Source organism: Heterodontus francisci, chromosome 27 (assembly GCF_036365525.1).
Source record: "Heterodontus francisci isolate sHetFra1 chromosome 27, sHetFra1.hap1, whole genome shotgun sequence".
NCBI lineage: Eukaryota > Metazoa > Chordata > Chondrichthyes > Heterodontiformes > Heterodontidae > Heterodontus > Heterodontus francisci.
Genome location: NC_090397.1, coordinates 16563575 through 16585614, shown reverse-complemented (window position 1 = coordinate 16585614; position 22040 = coordinate 16563575). Strand labels below are relative to the sequence as shown.

The window sequence follows — 22040 nt, the reverse complement described above, 5'->3', positions numbered from 1 at the left end:
ACTTCCACCCCAAGAGTTCCCCAAAACATTACAGGATCTTGGTGGTTTGTTCACTTCTCCTGGGACCAATCCAAATACCACAGCTCTTAGGAACTCACTTTGATTTCCTTAATTCTTTAGCTATCTTCTGAGGTATTAGATACCCCGGATCTGGACTTCCCAGCTTGAGCACAGGCCTTACTCAAAACAGTTCCCGATGGCCTCTTTGCTCCCGAGTCCAGCTGCTCCAAACGTCAACCTGCTTGTCCAAAAGCCAACTGACTGTCAGCAAGCACACAGATCAACAAACCAACAGACACCCCCTGCATCATCTGTCTCCATAGCCTTGTGGTACATGTGGGATGTCCCAGATAGCAATATCAATTTCTCATATGGGTAACAAAGACAGAACAAACTCTCCTAAACTTCTGGTTACAACTGCCCAACTAAACGAGGCCACCTGCAGTCTTGTGGCTCTCACCTCTTTAACTCCGTCTCTGTAATTACTCATGGAGAGATTTTTGAACTTTAAATCTTCACTTTGTTCTAGGAAATATGAACAACTTAAACCCCTGAGAAATGTAGCTTCTGACACCCTGTCTCCATCAACAAGTTAAGATGGGGTCCCATTGTGTAGGGTTTTTACACTTCCTAAATATGGGCTAACCTTTGATTTGTAACTACCCTAGCCTTATTTGCTAGCTTCTCAAACCAGGTGAAAGTAACACCAATCGAGCCAGACAACACAAGTATAAATGGGAAAATAAAGTCAATACAGATAGAACAAAAAAAAGTGAAAAAAATGAAAATTTGGAATAATCTACTTAAAATGGTAGAATCAAAATACATTAGGGAGTTCAAAATGCAGTTGGGTGCTGGGTGAGTTAGAGTACTAGTAGTTAAGCTTTGATGGGATAACTGGCCTTTAATTTTAGTTACTTTAAAAAAAAATCTTGATAAGGCTCATCATCCATTAGCTGATTACAAGGATAACTATATTCACATCTTCCACAACGTTATCCATGGGTTGTGGGATGAAAGATTCTAGGATGAGAAAATTTATCCAAAGAATAGTAATATTGCTTACCTTGTAGGATTTTACATCAAATGATAGAATGCCCTCATACATCCATGCATCATAAAAATGAACTAATCCTGATTGGATCTGGGAAAATTGCATTTTTTGTTCCTGGCATCATTGAGTTCAGGGGCAACAAGGTGGTCGGAGTGATAATAGCTGTGCACCACTAAATGCTCCACTGCCATATTAACAGGAGCCTTCCACAGGGTAGCCCTGATGGTAGCCTGTCTGAATCAGGTAATAAGCTTCAATACAAAAATGGAGTCCAATGACATAAATAGGACCCGGATACAATTTAGAGGGGCAACTGGGCACCCTGCACCTCTACCCAGTTCAAGCAGGCAGTGAAGCAGAAGAGGCTTTCACCAATAGTCCCTTCCTGTGGATATAAAGCACCATTATACTCTGGAACAAAGAACAAATGCACTTTAAGCAGAATCCTAACCTCCAGCCTTGGAAGGGCGGTTCTAAGGTAAATTGGCAATTCATGGCACAGAGTTCTCTCTTCCCTTACCCCAGCACCCTTCCCAGGAGTAACTTCTAACATGAATACTGTCCTCACTGACTGTCCTACCATTGGCCTGGCCTTCCTACATTCCAACAGCGATTGCACGTCAAAAGTACTTCAATGGCTGTAAAATGCTTTGGGACACCTAAGGTCATGAAAAGCACTATGTTAAATGCAAGTTCTTTCTGTTTACACAATGTGAAGTCTACTTGCCTCCCAGTGAATTGGCTGCTTAAAGACCTTCTTCCTGTACAGCTCATTCCCACAGGCTTTTACAATCTTTGGAAAACAAAAGCCTTTCAAGCAGTTTGTACAAAAAAGGGACACAAAGATGACACTTACCAGGAGTGTATCCCCAAGGTTCATAGTAGGATGGGAAAACACCAAGGTGACAGCCTCGAACAAACTCTTCATAATCCATAGGCAAAAGTGGGCTTGTGGAGGAGAGAAACTCAGGATGGAAAACAATCTAGAAAATTAAAAAGTGATAGGATTTTAAAAAGCAAATATTTGTTGAAGATATTGCTATTCAGAAAGCATTTCTGAAAATAGCCTCAAATGGTACTCAGGATTAAGGTACATTTATACTGCAACTTCAGTGTCATAGCAATCCTAATGTTGCATTACTCTACCAGTTGGGTCCTGGTCCTAACTCTGGAGGGAAGCAGTGAAAGACCTCTAGCTTCACATCACTTGGGGTCAACTACTATAGTGGGGTCTAGACTGAGGGGCTATAGGCACAGAATTAAATGCAAGAGATTTTGAACTGAGAGTGAGAGAAACTTCTGTGCACAGGGAGTGTTATGAGGCTGTGGAATTCACTTCAAGGATTAGAGTTTGAGGCAGAAACTGTCAACATTCAAGATTAGGTTGGATAAATGGATGAGGAAAAAAAGGAGATAAAAGGGGTATGGGAACAGAATGGGTAAATATGGTTAGAACTTCTTCCTCACTTGGAGGGTAAACATTGTCAGGCCAAGTTTCTGTGTTGTAACTTCAATGTATATCATGCTTGGACCTCCATGACACCACTTAAAACTTACTTGGAAGATAAGCATGTTTCTGCACATTTCCCTTTGGGACCCAAAAGACTAAGTCATAGCCAGCTGGTATCAACTGCTTACATGCACCACAAATCATACGATTAGTGTTTGAACCCAGGTGTCAATGCAGCATTTCACTTCCCCCATGAGATACTGACAACATGCAATTCCAATTGATCTGTCGGAAGGCAGGGTCGGAAGGCAGGCCAGCCGTTCGGTGCCAAAAGTTGCTTTCTTCCTCTGTTGGCTATGCATGCATTTGAGGCAGAGAAGTTTTTAAGATGAGATGATGGTCTGAGAGTCACAGTTACAGGTATGGTTTAGTCCTGGTCCCCAAAATGGTATATCCAATGAATAGGATTCTATGAGACAACTTTTAAAAAACTCTCCTATATCCCTTTTCATGTATTCATGTGGCGGGGAAGGCCAAGATTCAGCGTTGTTTTTGAGCAGTTCACTTTTTCATAAGAATTAGATTTGCTAGTTTTCTAGATTGACAGATGCAATATTAATTGTTAGTGATCAAAGATTGACAGCTACATACAGTAGCTGTAGCTTTAATGCCCTGTATAAAACCCAGAACTAATTAATGACACCAAGTAGGGTGCAGACATTCGTACTGCTGGACTAAGATTTAGAAAGCAGTTAATATGGATCAGTGCATATTTAAAGAATTTAAATTATGAACAGGGGGTCAAATTTTCCTTTGTGCAATTTACAATCATGTGAAATTGTTTGAGCTCATCAGAAATACTACATGATTAACTTCATAAAGCTCAGTGAAGGCAGGACACAAATCAATAGCTGTAAATTTCTATTCCCTAATGCAGCACCTAATTCTAATCTAAATGAAAGACTACAATGTTTAATTGTACCTGTCCTGCAGAACCATGGTTGGATGAACGATAAATTAACACTTCAGCCATCTGCACTCCTTAAAACAATACAGTTCACTTTCATTAAAATAATTACTGATCTATACAATATTCACATTTCACCTCATTAAGATTCCAATCAACCTCATTTAGTTTCGACTTCAAGTTTTCCAAATATATCTTTTCCCCTCCATTAGGCACTTCACAGACTGATTTTCATACCACTGTACATTAGTTATATTGACCCAACTCTAATGATACTTGTCCAATCAGCAAAGCTAAGATCATCACAGTGCATTAATGAATATGGTGTGTAAAGCAATGATTGAGGAATAATAGTAGACAGTAAGCTTGGTCAAGTGTAAGCAGTTTAACATTCAACATACCAGGTTAAAATCCCCAGCATATCACTGACTTCAGATTTCAACTATGCTGAAAAGTAATTAATGCTTTCTGAAAGGGCAAACAATCTGGGATGCAAAACTTTATATATGTGATGAGGCAACTCCTTTTACGACACTTCAGAAAGAAAATATTACTTTCTATTGCAGAGCTTGATTAGTGTTCCTTCCAATATTCAGGCTCTCCACCACCAGCACACTCTGGCTACAGTATATACAATTGACAGGATGCAGAGAAGCAACTCAGCATGATTACTTCAACACACCTCCCTCCTCTGTAACCTCTACCATTGTGAAGAGCAGTAATGTTTCACCTTGAAGTCACACACCTTTTGACTTGGACATACATCACCATTTCTTTATCATTGCTGGAATTCCTTACTGTCAATACAAAGGTCTCTGGTCATTCAAGAAAGCCCACCACCACTGCACCTTAGGGCATTAATGGCCTTCCAAGTGTCAGCAACATTTCAGAAACAAAAACAAAAAATTCTTATACAACTTATAACCAACAAAATTGAATCACTTACAGTCTGGCAGTGAAAAGCCTAGATCATGCATTGCCTCACACACAGTTGTATAGTGCATTACCACATCACCACACCATTAGTGGAATCAGTCCTTGCAGCTCCTCACACTGGTGTTCCCCAACCTCTGCCAGGAGATTTCTACTCAGAGGTGGTTCATAGGGCAGGCTAGGCCCATCCCAGAAAGTGAAGGAGGGAAAGATAAAAGGGCCAGGAGTATGCTAGTACATTTTACAGTCCAGAAGCATGGGTATGCAAGCAACTTCAGCAGAGAATAATTGTATGACCATGGAGGGGACATGACATAACATCACACATTAAAGTGAGTTTGCAATATCTGCTAGATTAAAGTTTTTAAAATGGACAGTGAGCACGAGCACAAGTACAAAACTAACCAGTCTCAAGCATGGCCGCAGAGAAGAAAATGTTCCCCCAACCAGAGATACACAAAAGTGATTTCCTGCCCAATCAATGCTTAATTATTCAGTTGATAAATAAAACAAAAAGAGTAGGATTTCTAAAGCACCTTTCATGATCTCATGATGCCCCAAAGTGCATTGTAGCCAATGAAGTACTTCTGCAGTGTAGTCATAATAGTAATGTGGAGAAACATAACAGCCAAATTACACACAGGAATGTTATAATGACTTTGGTTGAGAGATAAATATTTGCTAGGACACGCAAACTCCTCAGCCCTTCTTCTAATAGTGCCATGGGAACTTTCATGTCCACTTGAGGGAGCAGATATCTTGCTTTAACATCTCAACTGAAAGACAGTACCTTTGACAGTGCAGCATTTCCTCAGTACTGTACTGGAGTATTGGACTAAATTTTGTGAAATTGTCTGGAGTGGGACCTGAACCCACAACCTTCCAATTCAGAGGCGAAAGTGCTACCAACCCATCCACAGCTGACACATTAGGGACAGGGATAAGTACAGTTGAGGAAAACAGTGCACAAATACAATGGTTTCAGTGTTTCTGAGACCAGGAAGCATCTTCTGTGGACATCAACTGGCTTGCTTCAAAGAATAGCAGCAAATGCAAACACAAAATTTTTTTTGACTATTCGTGGGACAGAGAAATTTTACAGCACCATTCAAGTCGAATAAATAACAGAGGTAGAACTCAAATGAAGGCCGACAACAGATACTGAATTATTTAGAAAAAAAATCAAGGGGGCACTGGTGTGGACTGTGTATGAGCAGGGAGGGTGTCATCAGCAAATTCAAAATTTCTATGATTTAGGAATGCACAGTGACCCTATGGGCTGGCTCCCATATTGCAGGAAAATTGATTTCACTGATGTAACTGAAAATAGGGATAATCAGGCAGTTGGCTACAAACTTGCAGCAGTCAGCTTGCCCTGGATGTAAAGGCCAGGTTTGGGAGCCTAGGTCAACTGTTGACGGGAAGGAGGGTGGGGTTGAACGAAGAGAAATCAATCAATCTCCTCACAACTTCACTGCAATGCATGACTTATTGCACGCACACACAATCCAGCATACTGTTTAAGAAAAGATTTAAAATCCTAAATATGTTTTCATAATACATGCAAAAATAAGTTCCACAAATCACCCATTTTTCTAAGGAGACAGTAACCTGAACTAAATGAACTCCTTCATCTCAGTGCCTTACAGAGGGAATGTAATATCTCTCAGCAAGGGCAGTTTCTGGAACAGGTCCATCAGCAGTCCAACTCCCGGAGGGGATTAGAAAATAAAAAAGGGAATTCAAACTTGGGTTGTTGGCTAGCAAGTTCCAGCCATATGTTTTTCCAAAAATGACACTGTTAACCAGTGCCTGTTAGAAAAGCTAAAGTTTGCAGGACTTGTTGGGCCAAATAGTGTTTTCCTTCAATGCTTTGTGATGTGCTCAAACCCCCAAGCAAACATGGTAATAGTAGTTTTTACGCCGGGCAAAAGCCAAAGAGGCAGCTGTAGGAACCCCAAGTGACCCATATTGGATCACTGTGAATAGAGCAGGTCACTATCTAGAAGTCTGTAGGTTTACATTAGCAGCCATTCCTATCATACAGGCTGCAGTATCATCTACTGCTGTTGGAGAATGCCATTTTATTTTGAAGACAGATAACAGCGCAACAATGCACAAAAACATGGCTGATAAGCACCAAGGCTGGGTCTGTATTCAATGTGTTCTCACCTGTGAACAGAAGGTAAAGTGCATACCTTGACCCTGTCAGCCCGATTGTTGAACAGCCCAATTCGTCTGATGGTGTTGAGGATGGGGTCATTGCTGTCATCAAGCATGTTGTGCGTGGTCACGGGAGGCAATGTTTGGCGCTGAGGTCAGTAAGAACAAAGCTGTAATCAGTGACTGCAGTAACAGAAATTCTAAACAATGACTCAATGCTGCAGAGTGGGCAAAAAGCTGTTTTAGAACATCAAAATAAAACCTCAGGAAATAAAATAGATGTAAATCACATCTAAAAAGGACCAAACTGAATCCTTGCCACAAACCACGCCAAGATATTAAAGGGATTTCACCAGAATCAGTATTCTGAATATAAGCGACACGTTGACAAAGGCACCAACTCAAAATCATTAGCATCAACAAACAAATGGTTCGAAGCCGGAACACTGCTCATTTGTATTAAAAATATATGAATATATTTCCATTTTCAAGTTAGGGAAAGATGATCAAAATACTACATAATAATCTATACATTTTATTTCGCCATTTTTAGAAAAAGTCCTCCCCCAGCACAGTTGAAACCATCAAGATGGCAGTCAACAGATTTTTGTTTAATACCTTTACATAATGGATATAGATAAATGGTGAATAAATGGAGTTGAGGCACAGATTAGTCATGATCTAGTTGAACAGTGGAACAGGTTCAAGGGGCTGAATGGTTTACCCCTGTTCCTATGCAACATGCAGACCAGGGTGTGAGCACCTTTATTTAAATAAAAACACTTAAAATGTGCAAGTGGTATGATGGATTGAAGTGCAGGCCTATGCCATGTCACATTTATTGACACGATTAGTGTTTTGTAATGTTGAAAAAAAATGAGCTGTAACTTTCAAACATTTTTTTTTTAAAAAGCACACATGCATTCATTGCAATGGATCAGTGGAAACTCCTGGACTTCAAATTATAGCCAAACATGCACCCATACATTCACTCAACAGGTCTCAAAAAAGGTACAATTAAGAGAGACACCTCCCTTAGAATTTCAAAATTATAAAAAGACTCACATTTATACAATGCCTTTCATGACCCAAGGACATGCCAAATGCTTTAGCTAATGAATAACTTATTAAAAAAATAAATGTTCAATCTGCATGCAGACGTAAAGAGTATTCCACTCCCAAGTGTACCTGTGTTGCATAAATGGCTCTTTTCATTATGGTCAAGTCATCACGATCAAAGAACTTGCTCATATCTGGAGTTTCCCCTCTGCAAGCATACAGGATAATTGGTAAGAGTATTAAATCATGACAGAAATAGAATAGGTCAAAGCCAGTTTGGGTGGTTGTTGTAATTTAGCTCAAAGTTACCCAATACCCACTGATTAGAAATATAGGAAAGTATTTATGGTACAGAATGAGGCCATTCATCCCATCATGTCCATGCACTAAGTTTAGTCAGGTTTTTTTGCAAACCATTAAAGCACCTTTTAGTAGTGGATCATACACCTTTACAAGTTTCACAGAAAACTGACTGCAGAACAAAATCTTTAGGAACAAATAATCACTTAAAACTATATCACGCAAGGTGCTTAAAAGGTACACATAACTCTCAACTTCATCCAATCCCTGTTTTCCCTACATAACATAAGCTTCTGCAAGTCTGATAATGACACAGACTGCAAGTAAATTAGGCAACCAGTTTGTGCAGATGTAAAATGGCTCAATACAACTTGCCCCAGTTTTACACTGTTCATTTGCACAGCTTCAAAAAGGCATTTCATCTAAAGCACGAATGTTAAAGCATACAGTCGACCAAAGACTATGGATAATACATATACATACTCCTTTCTAACTTTACGCTGAAGCATCCGAGTAACTTACTTTAACAAAGATTCGTAAAGTCGCTTTCCAAATTTCTCCTTTACTAAATGGGCAGTATCCCTGCAAAAAAAAAAATGAAGTGTCTTGCAGCTGAATGTAAACTTAATGCGAACCAGTGAGCATTGGAAATTGCATTGCCAGTGTATGATAAAATAGAGAAACCGATATCCAGGGCTTGCAGAAACATTCAGCACCAATTTACTTCTCCCTACAATCCTTTCATCAGGCAGTTGCAAGGGAAATTACCTTACAGCAAGAAACATTAACTAATGTTAGTCATAGGACTGGTGCTAGCTACATGTCACTTGAAAGCAGCCTCAGCTTTATATTAGAATACAGAAAATAAATCAAAAGAGTCCAATGGTTACTTCCATTGTAAAGGTATAGGGAAAATTAAAGGCTTCAGTCTGGTGCACAGTCTCACTTGACTGGAATGCAGATCAGTGAATAAAGCTCAGAGGAATTAATGATCAGAAAAATTGGATATTTGCAAATAGTGTCTTCTACATTTAATTCTCTGATCCAAATTCCCATGTGAGGTTCTGCACTAAGAGTGGAACCTCACAAAATGTACTCGTGTCCCTTTTAGTTCAACACTCAATTCATGTGATTTGTAAATTTCAGCCATCAATTAGTCACTCTGACACATCTGCCAACTGAGAAGTAGTTTGATAGAATACTTTATTCAAACAATTTTTCCAGACTCACATTGAGGTCACTGGCCATCATCTTCTACAGACATCACTCATGTGAAATGTCAGTGGGTATACAGGCTATTTAACCGGGGATAGGAGATTGGGCAATTACAACCAAAAAAAAAAAAAGAGATCCCGCCCTCATCCAATATCCACAATCATTCTTTATAGCAGGAGTCATTGGATAGTAAAGCAGGAACAGGAACCCTTTACTCATTGTTTCCTTTCTTGACCAGGAGCATTGTGGTGCCTCAACAGCTGCCCTGATCAAGATCAGCTACTTTAACACAGATTAACATTGGAACCTGGGCTTTCATTTTCACACTGGCGATTTTACCAGCTGAGGCGCAGGGAGGGATATATCTTATTATCTCTGTCCAAGAGTCCACTGGAGTCTCTATTGAAGTTAGCAGCAAAGCATGGAAATTAGGAATAACTTCACACATTGATGAGTTTTTCTAGAAAAAAGTAAGTACACAATAAGCTCTTGCATGGAGGATTTATTCCACGTATTAAGTTTCAAGAGTGAAGCAAACTGCCAAACTAGGGTATTTTCTGTAACTTATTTCAGAGTTTTGAAATAGCTAGAGTTAAAATGAAAGTTTTCCGTTGTTTTGAATGTCACTAGATGGGTTGTTTATGGAACTGGATCAAATTGATTGATCTGGAAACATCAATATATAGAGAGGCTTTGTTCCAGGTTCTAACTTGGTTGTTAGAATCAAGGTACTAACATATACTTAGAACCCAGCTGATGTGTGAGCATCCATTCGTTAGAATTCCGTCCAGTAATTCCTACTATTGAGATTTTTATCATAGATGATGGACAGTTCTGAATTGCAAGTCTGAACTGTATAAATAGGAGGGAATTCTCCCAAACTAGACAGGAAATGCAACTAGAAAGCACAACTAGAAGGTCGACCAGGATACAAATCTGTTTCTATGAAATGAGCTCTAAATAGATCTAAACTGCTTCAAGACTGATATCAATTGTATTTAAGTATCGTGCTGCTGTGTAAATGGATCAGACCAAATAGTTTCACAATTGGTCTCTCTACAATACTTCCACAGGAAAACATGATGCACTATGTGGTCACCAATGAACTGTACATTGCAATGTGGGGTAGTTACAAAGTTTAATCATCAGATCCCATGTTAGGTTTCAGTTCATAGGCTATTCAACCTGCTTATGGGAACTGTCTTTAGCTGGGAACACGTGACAAAAGTTCCAGGAAAAAGTCTAAACTGTAACATTCTATTCAACCTCTTTGGTTATTTGGTGTCCAATCAATTCATATCCATTTTACTATCTTGTTGATACTTGCCTTTTAGATATTCTCACGTGACTGTGCCTAGGCCCTAATCAGTGGAATTTCCTCCCTAAACCTCTCGACTTCTCTTCCTTCGTTTAAGATGCTCCTTAAAACCTACCCTCTAACCAAATGTTTGGCTATCTACCCTAATATCTCCTTATTGGCTCAGTGTCAAATTTTGCTTTATGTTGCTCCTGTAAAGCATTTTGAGATGTTTTATGTTCAAGGCACTATATAAATATAAGCTGTTATGTGGAACAAAGTTTCACAAAATAGTATCCAGACCATCGAGCAGCTGAACATGACACTGTCAGTGGGTAACTGGTGATTTTCAAGAATTTTGACCATTTTGCAATAGAAGAATTCAGGAATTATGATTTTTGTTTCACATTTAAGGTAAAACAGAGCCTGGGTGGTTTAAAATGTAACCAGTGAGAGGAGGAAGAAAGGAGGTGTTCTCAAGCCAAATGGACCACCTTTGTCTTCTGACCTACAATTGGGGAAGAGGGGTAGGATTGATAAACACTTTTTGTGAACTATCCAAGCTTATTGTGTTTAACAACACTATTCATTCTTAAAGCAGCAGGTGGTATTTTCAAGGAGCTCATACCCAGGGAATAAGAGCTTAAGCACCAAGCCTACTAGCATTTTATTCCAGATTTTGTTAATTAATTGAATTTTACATTGCCCCAGCTATTGTGGTGGGATTTGAACTCATGTCCCCGCAGCATTAGTCCAGGCCTCTGGATTAGTAGCCCAGTAATGTTGTCACTATGCTACCGCCCCCACTGGTTACAGGTTAGTTAACGTTACAGCTCAGGATTTATTGATGGCAATTGGCTGCAAGGGACCAGTTGTTTGAATTCTTTTCTTCAATTGTTAGTTAGTGACTCGGAGAATAGAACCAGTTGGGCTGCAATCTCATACAACATTTATTTGCACTCAGGTTAAGGGATGTTATTTCTGGGAAATACAACTCTTCCTATTGCAAATACTGAATAATCAGCATCAAGCATTCAAAACAGATCCATGCAGCACAACCAGAAGCAGCCTCAGCAAGGTACCTCAGCACCAACCTCAGAACATCCCAAATGCATCAGTAAGACATTTATTTCACACACCTCACCCCCTCCATTTTTCATTCATGGCCACAGGATGGCTGCAGAGATTGGCAACTAGAGCCAAAATCAGGATAGTTACACAGTGTAAGCCTATAACCCCTAGAACAGGATTCAGACTGCCTCAAACTCATTTTATATAGGATCCTTACAGACAGATATAGAAGACTTTCATTCCATCAATCTGGGCTGCTTTTGAACCAGTGGCTAAGTATCTAACCTAGTACATCATTCTGTTCCCCCAATATGGGATAAATATAAAATCAAAACCATTCCAGTTTTGTTTAAACTGGTTAAAAATAACCACAATAATAGTCTTAATAATCAAATGGACTTTGCACACAATTTCTCAAAGAATGGTCTAGCTACTAAGTGATAAATCACTCACGGGACACCATGCTAAAAGATTGTGTGTTAAGATCTCAAATGCAACCGACACATTCAAAATAAATAGAGAAAAGATTGATTTACCATAGCTGTTTTCTGACTGCCTGTCCCTTCAATGTTTCAATATTAAAGTTGTGTGTTTTTGCTGGCATTATGAAAAACACCACTACTGTTACATCACAGTTGTGAACCTAACAAAAAGAAACAAACATTATATGTAAAATGAACCAACTGAGTTCCCCAACAGACAAAAAAAATATATATTTCTATGGCATGGTTTTCATGCTACTTCGGAGTCATTAATTATCCATTTAAAAACTGGATATAGTTTAATACCATCAGTGAACATCTCCCTGGTGTCCGAGTCAACATTTATCCCTCAACCAAAAATCACTCAAACTGATTATCTGATCATTATATGATTGCTGTTTGCAAATTGGCTGCCACATTTCCTATATTACAAGAGTGACTATACTTCAAAAGTATTTAATTAGTTGTAAAGTGGTATGAGAGGTACAAGACTTTCTTTATAGCCAATGTGTTACTTTGGAAGCATAGTCACTATTTTGTACACAAGTATAGCAACCAATCTGTGCACAGTAGTTAAATGAACTGAGCAGTCAATCTTTTTTTTTTTGCTCTTGAATGAATGTTGACCAGAATGCAGGGCAAACTCCCTGCTCATCAAAAAAGCACCTCTGTTTAACACCTTACCCGAAAGTCAGCACCTTGAACAATGCAGCACTCCCTCAGCACTGCCCTGGAGGGTCATCCTAGATACTCAAGTCCTGAAGTTGGGTTGTGAACTATAACCCTCCATCTCAAAGGCAAGAGTGCTACCAAGTGATCCAAGCCGATACTGGCATGCACCCTTTCAATCACATATTTTGAGTGCATACTATGCATGTTGGCATGCAGACCCTCCACTTGCCAAGCATGAGGCACATTAATTTTGCCACAAGGACATTAAAACTTCAAAATTGTTGCTGAAAAGAGAAGGCCTATTACAAGGGTTACCAGACTGGCTGAAAAGACATTTTTGCTTATTAACAGACAGTACTTGAAAAGGACAAAGGGGCTATTCCCTGCTCCAATTTAACCCACAATGGACCTTTGATCACCAGGTATTGCGTGCAGAGGAGACATTCCAAGGCCTGTTAGGACAAGACAAATTACAAGGGATGGGACTGGTTAGATGAGCTGGTCACATGACTAACTGGCTGCTGCAGGTGTTTTGAACTTGCCACGGAGAATTTGAATTCAGAAAGCTCTTGGCTCCTGGACTGAAGCAGACCTCCTCTCCTCCTGTTTGCTCCCATCTCTTTGTCACCAGCTTTGGAATCCATTGAGGACGCATGAACCCCAAGAGAGACAAGTCTCCTACAGTGAACAAGGTTTAAGGAGAATACTGGACCCCAATGAAAAGCTAGAATTACCTACAAGCAAGGACTCTACAGTGAGCTCGAAGAACTGCAACGACTCTTCAGATATTGCCTCAAACCTTTCCACTATTTTTTCTTTTGCTCTTTTCTTTCTCTATGTGCATGTGTGTATCACGTATGCATGCTAGCATGGGGTGTAGCATGTATCCATAGGCATTAACCGAATTAGAGTTTAAAGTTTTAATAAATTTCAATCTTTCTTCTTTAAATCCAAGAAAGCCTGTTTGTGCTCATTTCTTTATCTTATAATTGGAAAGTGGTGAACAAGGATTCACCAAGGGGAGCTAAAAACACTGTTTAAAAATAAAACGCTGTTGCAGCAAGACCCAGGTGAAGCTGAGAGGGACCCCTAGACATCTTTCTCACCTGGTCATAACAATGTTCACAAAAGAACTTAGCAAAGATATTTTACATCAGATTTGATGACAGCAAAGTAAAGATATGAATGAAGTTTCATTTTCTAATAAGACATTAGAAAGAGTATGTGTGTGATGTATGGGTACGTGTATACACTTATGCACGCACTTGTACATGTGCGTATGCACAAACCCCATCAAAATGGGTACAATCTGTGCGTAAGTGAACAAATGCTCAAGATGTTGAACTATCCCTTTTCCCCACAAAACTTCACACTGCTTTATAAAATTGGGCAGTATACTTTTTCACTACTACTGCAACCCAAAACTTATGAAGGAATAGGGGTTATTTACCGACATGCTAAAGATATCACTTAAGAGATAAGCATATTGAAGTCCAAAGGATTCACTAGTCAGAACACTCGGTTACCATGGGGGGGAGATTGATGGGAGGGGTGTGGAATATTTACAGGCTCAGTAAAATTAGCACTTAACAGATTGATGCAGCTAAATTCATAAAAGGGTCCAATTTGGGCCAAGGCTTGGATTTCTTACACTAAGCTCAACATTTATCCCTCAATGCATTTGCACACACTTAAATTTGAGGGCTGCAGTTTGAACAGACCTGTCACAGCCAGATCCAACCAGATCATATTAAGCATTGCTGCATGTCCTTTTCTGTGCACATCACATGAAGAATTTGTATGGTTTGCTGTGAACTAGTCCATTTTTAGCATAAGAACGCAAGAACTAGAAGCAGGAGTAGGCAATTCAGCCCTCGAACCTGCTCTGCCAGTCAATACAATCATGGCTGATCTCATCTCGGCCTCAACTCCAGTTTCCTGCCCATTCTCCGTAACCCTTTAACCCATTACTAATTAAAAATCTGTCTATCTCCTCCTTAAATTTACTCAATGTCCCGGCATTCACCGCACTCTGGGCTAGTGAATTCCACAGACTCACGACCCTTTGAGAGAAGTAATTTCTCATCTGTTTTAAATCTGCTACCCCTTATCCTAAAACTGCTGTTCCTTTTATTTACTTCACCTTGAAATATAGCAGCTTATTTATTAGAATCAGGCCAAGAGTTTGTGCCTTGGGAAGAGATTGAAGTAGGATACTTGTGAAAGATATTAATATCTAGCCCTGATCACAAACTGCTACAGTTGTTACAGCCCCAGGTTACACTATTGCACAAGTATGCATAGGGCAGTGCGAGTCCACTATCAGAGACTAAGACGCTCAAACAACTTCGAGGGAAGACTTCTGCCATTGAGCCAGAGAAGCTTTGACAAATGTGAATTTGTAACTCATATTACTATTTAACCCCCATCTCAGTTATACTAAATACAGCTTCAATCCATAAAAACCACACAAGTACCTTGTGTTAAACTTTCCCATCAACATAATACACCTTGGAAAGGTTCTAAAGTTTGAATTAAGCACAAGATACCCTCACATTTAGACTCTACAAATAAACTTTTTCATTTATTAAACATCCAGGCTTGGACTAGTAAATGGCTAGTAACATTCACACCACACAAGTGCCCGGGAATGACCATCTCAAACAAGAGAGAATCTAACCATTTCCCCTTAATGTTAAATGGCATTACAATCACTGAATCCCTCAATATCAATATCCTGGGACTTAACATTGACCAGAAACTGAAATGCTCCAGCCACATAAATACTGTGGCTACAAGAGCAGGTCAGAGGCTGGGAATTCTGCAGTGAGTAACTCACCTCCTGATTTCCCCAATGCATATCCACCATCTACAAGGCACAAGTCAGGAGTGTGATGGAATACTCTCTACTTGCCTGGCTCCAACAACACTCAAGAAGCTCAACACTATCCAGGACAAAGCCACCTGCTTGTTTGGCACCACATCCACCACCTTCAATATTCACTCTCTCCACCACCAATGCACAGTAGCAGCAGTGTATACCATCTACAAGATACACTGCAGCAACTTAGCAAGGCTCTTTCAAAAGCACTTCCAAACCTGCGACCTCTACCATCTGGAAGGACAAGAGCAGCAGATGTATGGGAACACCACCACCTGCAAGTTCCCCTCCAAGTCACATACCATCCTGACTTGGAACTATATTGCCGTTCCATCACTGTCGCTGGGTCAAAATCCTGGAACTCCCTTCCTAACAGCACTGTGGGTGTACCTACCTCACATGGACTGCAGTGGTTCAAGAAGGCAGCTGACCACCACCTTCACAAGGGCAATTAGGGATGGGCAATAAATGCTGGCCTAGCCAGTGATGCCCACATCCCATGAACGAATAAAAAAAGTTAATTCTCTAACTTCTGGCAAAACACATGAAAAATATACATCCTGTAAATTAATTTTTCATTAGTTTATGCGGGCATTGCTGGCTCAGCCATCCCTAATTGCCCTTGAACTGAGTGGCTTGCTAGGCCATTTCAGAGGGCAGTTAAGAGTCAACCATATTGATGTGGGTCTGGAGTCACATGTAGGCCAGACCAGGTAAGAACAGCAGATTTCCTTTCCTAAAGGACATTAGTGAACCAGATGTGTTTTTACAACAATCAACAACGGTTTCATGGTCACCATTAGACTAGCTTTCCAGATTTATTAACTGAATTCAAATTTCACCATCTGTCGTGCTGGGATTCAAACCCATGTCCCCAGAACACTAGCCTGGGCCTCTGGATTACTAGTCCAGTGACATTACCACTATGCCACCGCCTCCCCCTACACATAGTGAAGTTTAAGCAAATTGGAGATTCATGGCAACTGAAATGATATTCAAATTGAAAATGGATTTTATATAATGCCAGGACATTTCCTCTCATCATATTCTGACAATGCTGTGGAACGGGCTAAGTATCTACATTAAATCAGACAGCTAATTACATCACATACCGTAGCACCTCGTTGGATCTTGCGACAGTTGTTACACAAAAGGCACTAAGGGGTGAATCTGCTGACTAGCATTAATCGCTGAGAGAACAAAAGGAGAAGACAAAAGACTTTCTCTTTAAGCAGATGATTATTAGAACTTGGAATACTTTACTCCACAATGGCTTTTGAGGCAGAGATTAGCAGCAAGGGAATTGGATATGTATTTGAAAAAGATAGAATTAAAGAGGATACAGGGAAGAGGCAGGGGCATAGGATTAGAATGGACAACTGTAGCTGAAAATCAGCAATGCAGGTATGGTGCTATCCTGGACTCTAATTTAACTCTAAATACAATCTGTTGGTCATCTGACCTCACCATTTGGTGCACTCTAAACTGCAGATGAAATGGTGTGGTTTGCACCTATTAAATAAAACCACACATTATGAACCAATAATATAGAAATAAAAAATACATCTCTCTCTCCCCTTTTATCTGAACACCTCAAGCATCTGATGAAATAGAATGTATTCATTCAGCTGATTACTAACTATAGTAAGTATTAGTGATCATTGAGAATACCTGTTCCCGATTAACTGATATGATTCAGTGTAAACACCTGATGAAATTTAGTGCCTTCTATAAAACTTCCATTCTTACCCTGAGGATGAAGTTTAACCTTGACAAAGCTTCTATGAATAAGTCAGCTCCTTTATTTGTAAATTCATATCTGCCAGCAATGAAGAAAAAGAGTGTCTTTTCCAAATTGAAATCCAGGTGGCTGGAATCAAACAGAATTTTAAAAAAGGTTCAATTTGCTCTAGCAAAATGGAAGTACTTTAATAACTCGCCCCTTTAAAAATGCAAAATGAATTTCAACCATGTTAAAATATTCTCTATGTTCCATTTATAAAAAACAGTGTGTTCAGTACAGACATACATGCAGAACTACATCAGTGATACTACAAGAGGACTATAGTCACAGTGAACATACCCTGTAAGTTTTGGCTTTGCATATTTTTCCCTTACACAATGTTTGACTTTTTAAACAAGGATTTGGACTGTTTTGGACGCAAATTCTACAAATAAATACTTCATTTCAGAAAGTCCAACCAAATAGTCAGGAAACCCAAGTACTGAAAATAATTTGCAGTAAATGGGATTTCTTGCATCATAACAGACTAGATTGCACGGTGAAAAAACTGGCAATCTTATCTTTGAAGAAATAAACTCACTCCCAGTCGCAAAGAGGGACGAGGTTGTGCCTAAAATTGAAAATTAAAATGGAAGGACCCACAAAGGGCTTATGGACTAAGCCACTGTTAATAACAAAGTGAAAGAGAGAAGCATGGAGATAGATTTTGGTAGCATTGAAAAAGGTAGTTAGAAGTAAAGCATGGTTTTGCTAGATTCCAGTTTTGTGTGCACGGAATGTTTGCAATGGGCTAGATCAGCGAGTATGTTGGGGTGTTGAGTGAAAGCATATGGTTGGTCACGACAGCGCTTGCTGTTATGGCTTTTTCAAAGGCTGATAAAATCTCTTACGGAGTACTGGTCTAAAGGTACCTTTCACTGGTCAGAAAAATCTTATCATTTTAGCACAACACATTAAGAGGGCAAGATGAAAAAGCAGCATACAATACCCATAGAAATGGCCCCGAATAAATTCCTGGATGCGAGACTTGTACAGAGCATGCAGATTCTGAAACTCATGCATGGCAGAGAACTTCTTGATATTTAACCCATTAGGTGTGATCACGTCTAGAACAAAAAGAAAAATGAAGATTACATATTGTAATCTTTGCAGATTTAATTTTCAGTTTTTAAGCAACAAATATTTAAAAAGGAAAAAAAAAATTGTATTTGGGTATGGAACTAGCAAAAGTATTTTAACTGTATGAGGTGGAAGGGAGGGTACAGGGTATGTCCTCTAAAAGGGAAAACTATATCAAGGATCACGTAGGCTGCTCTCCCATTGACATTTGTGCATCCCACAAAATGGAAAGTCATGGTTCCAGAAAGCATTCAAGAAGCAAACCAGCTACTAATATTGCTGCCTCAGGTATGGCCCTCAGTGCCCACAGCCCCTAGAGTTGCGATACCATTAGTATGCTGGCTGGTTAACAGGAAACAACAGAGTCAATCAGTGGAGACAGTGTAAGGAAAGCCTCTAGAATCATCCCTAATATTACAAGGAGAGACTTGGACTTCTTTGACTTGAACAGCAGAGGTATCTTAGAGCTGATTTTATTTGAGGTACTACAGATAGTGAACCGAATGGAAAAAGTAAATCCAGAGCCTACTTTAAATCAATCTCGACAGGAGAACAAAAGGGCCCAGATTCAGACTAACAAAAGGCCTATTTTGGACTAGTACCAGGAAGTTGTCCACACAGAGTAAATCAACAAAATACATGGAAGAGGCTCCCGGATAGTGGTGGAGGCAAAAAACCGTGAAATAATTTAAGAATCAGTTGGATTTAAAGGGAAGAAATTAGTTCATCCATCCAGAATGGCCCCAAGATGGGACAAATGGCTTTCATCATCTGTCATTACCAGGCGCTGACGGCCTTAGAGATGAATTAAGCAGTCCGCAATCACTGCAACAATGCCAGCTATAAATAAGAGTTAGCAAGGTAGCACATTTGTCCTCTGGAAAATATTGTTGCCATAGCATTTATATGCAACAGTCCCCCATGTTAACTGACGTAGTGTGTGATTTGTGCAATACAATACACAGTGCCTTCCAGCAGCATTTATAACACACTCCCAAAGCAGGAATTAAGTGCTATTAACACACAAATGGCATATATCTTAAGGGACTTTAACTTGGAAAACTCTCAATGAGACCGCTGCAGTGAAAAGCAAATAATCTCCATTCCCATCACAAAATCTGTATAACTAGGTGCACTAAATGGCAGAACAACAAACAATAATGGTTCCTGGCATATCAGTTCCACAGAAAAGTGTACGGGATTATGAAATTTGATGCCTGTGTACTATGAACAGTTTAGATTATTAGTTACTTTTTCTAGGAGTATTAAAAGAAATAAAAAGCTATTAATTCAGCTCTAGTTAGAGAATGGCATGACGAGGTAAACACTTGCTCACTGAAGATGTTAACAGATATAGTGACACTGTTAAAATATATGCAAAATGTTCTGTACCTGCTAAAGAGTCAGTTCTCCTAGTCTAGAGAACTCACCTTCCAACATCCCACCACCCCACCTAAACAAGATCTGTTGGGGGTGTTTCCCAACTGGTCTACACTTCCAGTAGGTTCTTAATTTGCCAGGAATTGAGAGTAGCATACTTTGCTATCAGTAAACTGCAAAATAATATTGGACCAATATGAACACAAAACTATAGTTTTAAGCTGATCATATTGGGTGAATGATGGCCTTATAAACTTTTATTTCATAATGGCAGAGCAAACAGTAGCAATCTTTAAAACGGGGTCAGTTTGTTGAGATGCACAGCTAGCAGAGGAGTTTGCTTTGGCCAATGTAAACCTTGCCTGGTTTTCTCTTTATCATGTTCTCTGCTTCAATAGCGGTGATGGCGGAGACAGTTGTAAACGCATGTGCGCAGTGGGCGCTGGCTCGCTCCATGCAATAACGGTGATAAATCTGCCTCTCCCCTGCTTCCTTGTCAACATTGAACTGTTTCATAAGAGAAAAAGTGAGAGTGTATGAGGTTTCCTCTAGTACTTCAATAATTTAACTCTTTGCATCACCGAGGAGATATGATCAAGAAATAAACATACATGTCCAAAGATGTAGCAATTCTTGTTAAGTATCTGCATTTACAATTCTGTAGCCATTATGCATTACAATAAGGTTTGACAAACTAACATTTACTTGAAGAGCAGATGTCCTAACAAGGGTTTTCCTGACTGTAAAAAAGGTCAGCGGGGCCCAAAAGGCCAACAGCAAAGCACATTTGTTGTGAGTTGCAGTTTACTCATTAAATTACACTGATAGGCAGATCCCTAAAGGCAAGAGCACTTCGTAAATGTCAGGTTCAAAGGATCAAGCAGTAAGACCGCCATTCCAATGAGAATGGCTGCGGGACAAAGCATATTTTAAAAACAGACTTAAAGGCCCAATGACGTCCTGAACATTTTACTCCCAAGAAAGACATACAATCATACAAATTAGGAGCAGGAGTAGGCCACCCGGCCCCTCGAGCCTGCTCTGCCATTCAGTAAGATCATGGTTGATCCGATTGTAACCTTGACTCCACATTCCCACCTACCCCCAATAACCATTCACCCCCTTGCTTATCAAGAATTGATCTACCTCAAAAATATTTAAAGACTCTGCTTCCACTGCCTTTTGAGGAAGAGAGTTCCAAAGACTCACGACCCTCAGAAAAACTTTCTCCTCATTTCTGTCTTAAATGGGCAACCCCTTATTTTTAAATAGTGACCCCCACCCCCCCACCCCGTGTTCTAGATTTAATAAGACAGTAATGGGGCAATGCAGATTCATGATGTGTTTTGTCTTTATGTTGTCTCTGGTTCCCAGATGTTGGAAAGAATCACACTTTAAATCTTGGAAAAGGCTGGAGTCAGTCTGGTTTATTACAGCATCGTGCTTTGTACTGTAGAACTTGATTCTTGTGTTACATATAAGATGAATCCCCAGTAAAGGCTTGCTTGCATCTGCAAATGAGACCCAACTCAAGCCCGACAGAACCCCATTCGAGCCCGAGCCAGCCAGAGTCCTTCCATTTTTTCCCGTGCCCAACCTGACCATCAGTTAACTTGCCTCCCATTTTTCCACTTTGTTCCGTACCTGTATAAGCTTAAAATAACAAAACCACCTTTAAAGTCCAAAAAGTAAATTAACATTAGTGTCACTTACCTGAGGTGGTGATAGAGTATGTCCAACCCGGCCCGACACGAGCCCGAATGCCGGACCCGAAGTGCAACCCGACCCGAACCCGACACGTCATCAGGTCAGGATCAGGTAAAACCTTTACTCCCCAGTGCAGCTGTGAATGAGGCCCCCCACTGGAAAACTCAAAACATAACTAGTTGCTGGCTAATTAGTTCCTAACACTTTACAGATAGTATACCAATATATACATGTATAACATGATGCCTATAAAAAAATTTTTAAATAACACATTCTGCCCTTGGAAGAACTCTAAACTAAGCTTGCAGACAACTCTGGGCCTCAACAGTTGTAACTTCAAGCCATTTTGGCATAACTTTTGATAAATCCAAGTTAAAAGACACATTGTTACAGAATCACCAACATTGTTAACTGACTGCTGATACTCTTTCTCTACAAAAAGGTTGCATTATCCATTTGAGCTCCAATGGTCTTGAACACAGAATTTAGAAACACAACACACCAAGTGATTTGTGTCCAGATCAACTTGAGGGCATGTTAATATGC

The 22040-nt window shown here is 39.8% G+C and overlaps 1 protein-coding gene across 1 annotated transcript in view; it reads right to left on the bottom strand.

Annotated features, from left to right (window-relative positions):
• The window catches only part of LOC137384976 (glycogen [starch] synthase, liver-like), a 44786-nt gene that overhangs the window by 4209 nt on the left and 18537 nt on the right, over positions 1-22040 (bottom strand). The window contains exons 5-12 of the mRNA XM_068059702.1: positions 20150-20294; positions 18277-18394; positions 17294-17414; positions 12046-12152; positions 8449-8508; positions 7756-7834; positions 6603-6716; positions 1911-2037 (exon numbers count right to left, since the gene is read on the bottom strand). Of these exons, the coding sequence (XP_067915803.1) occupies positions 1911-2037; positions 6603-6716; positions 7756-7834; positions 8449-8508; positions 12046-12152; positions 17294-17414; positions 18277-18394; positions 20150-20294 (871 nt within the window). The remainder of the gene's footprint in view (positions 1-1910; positions 2038-6602; positions 6717-7755; positions 7835-8448; positions 8509-12045; positions 12153-17293; positions 17415-18276; positions 18395-20149; positions 20295-22040) is intronic.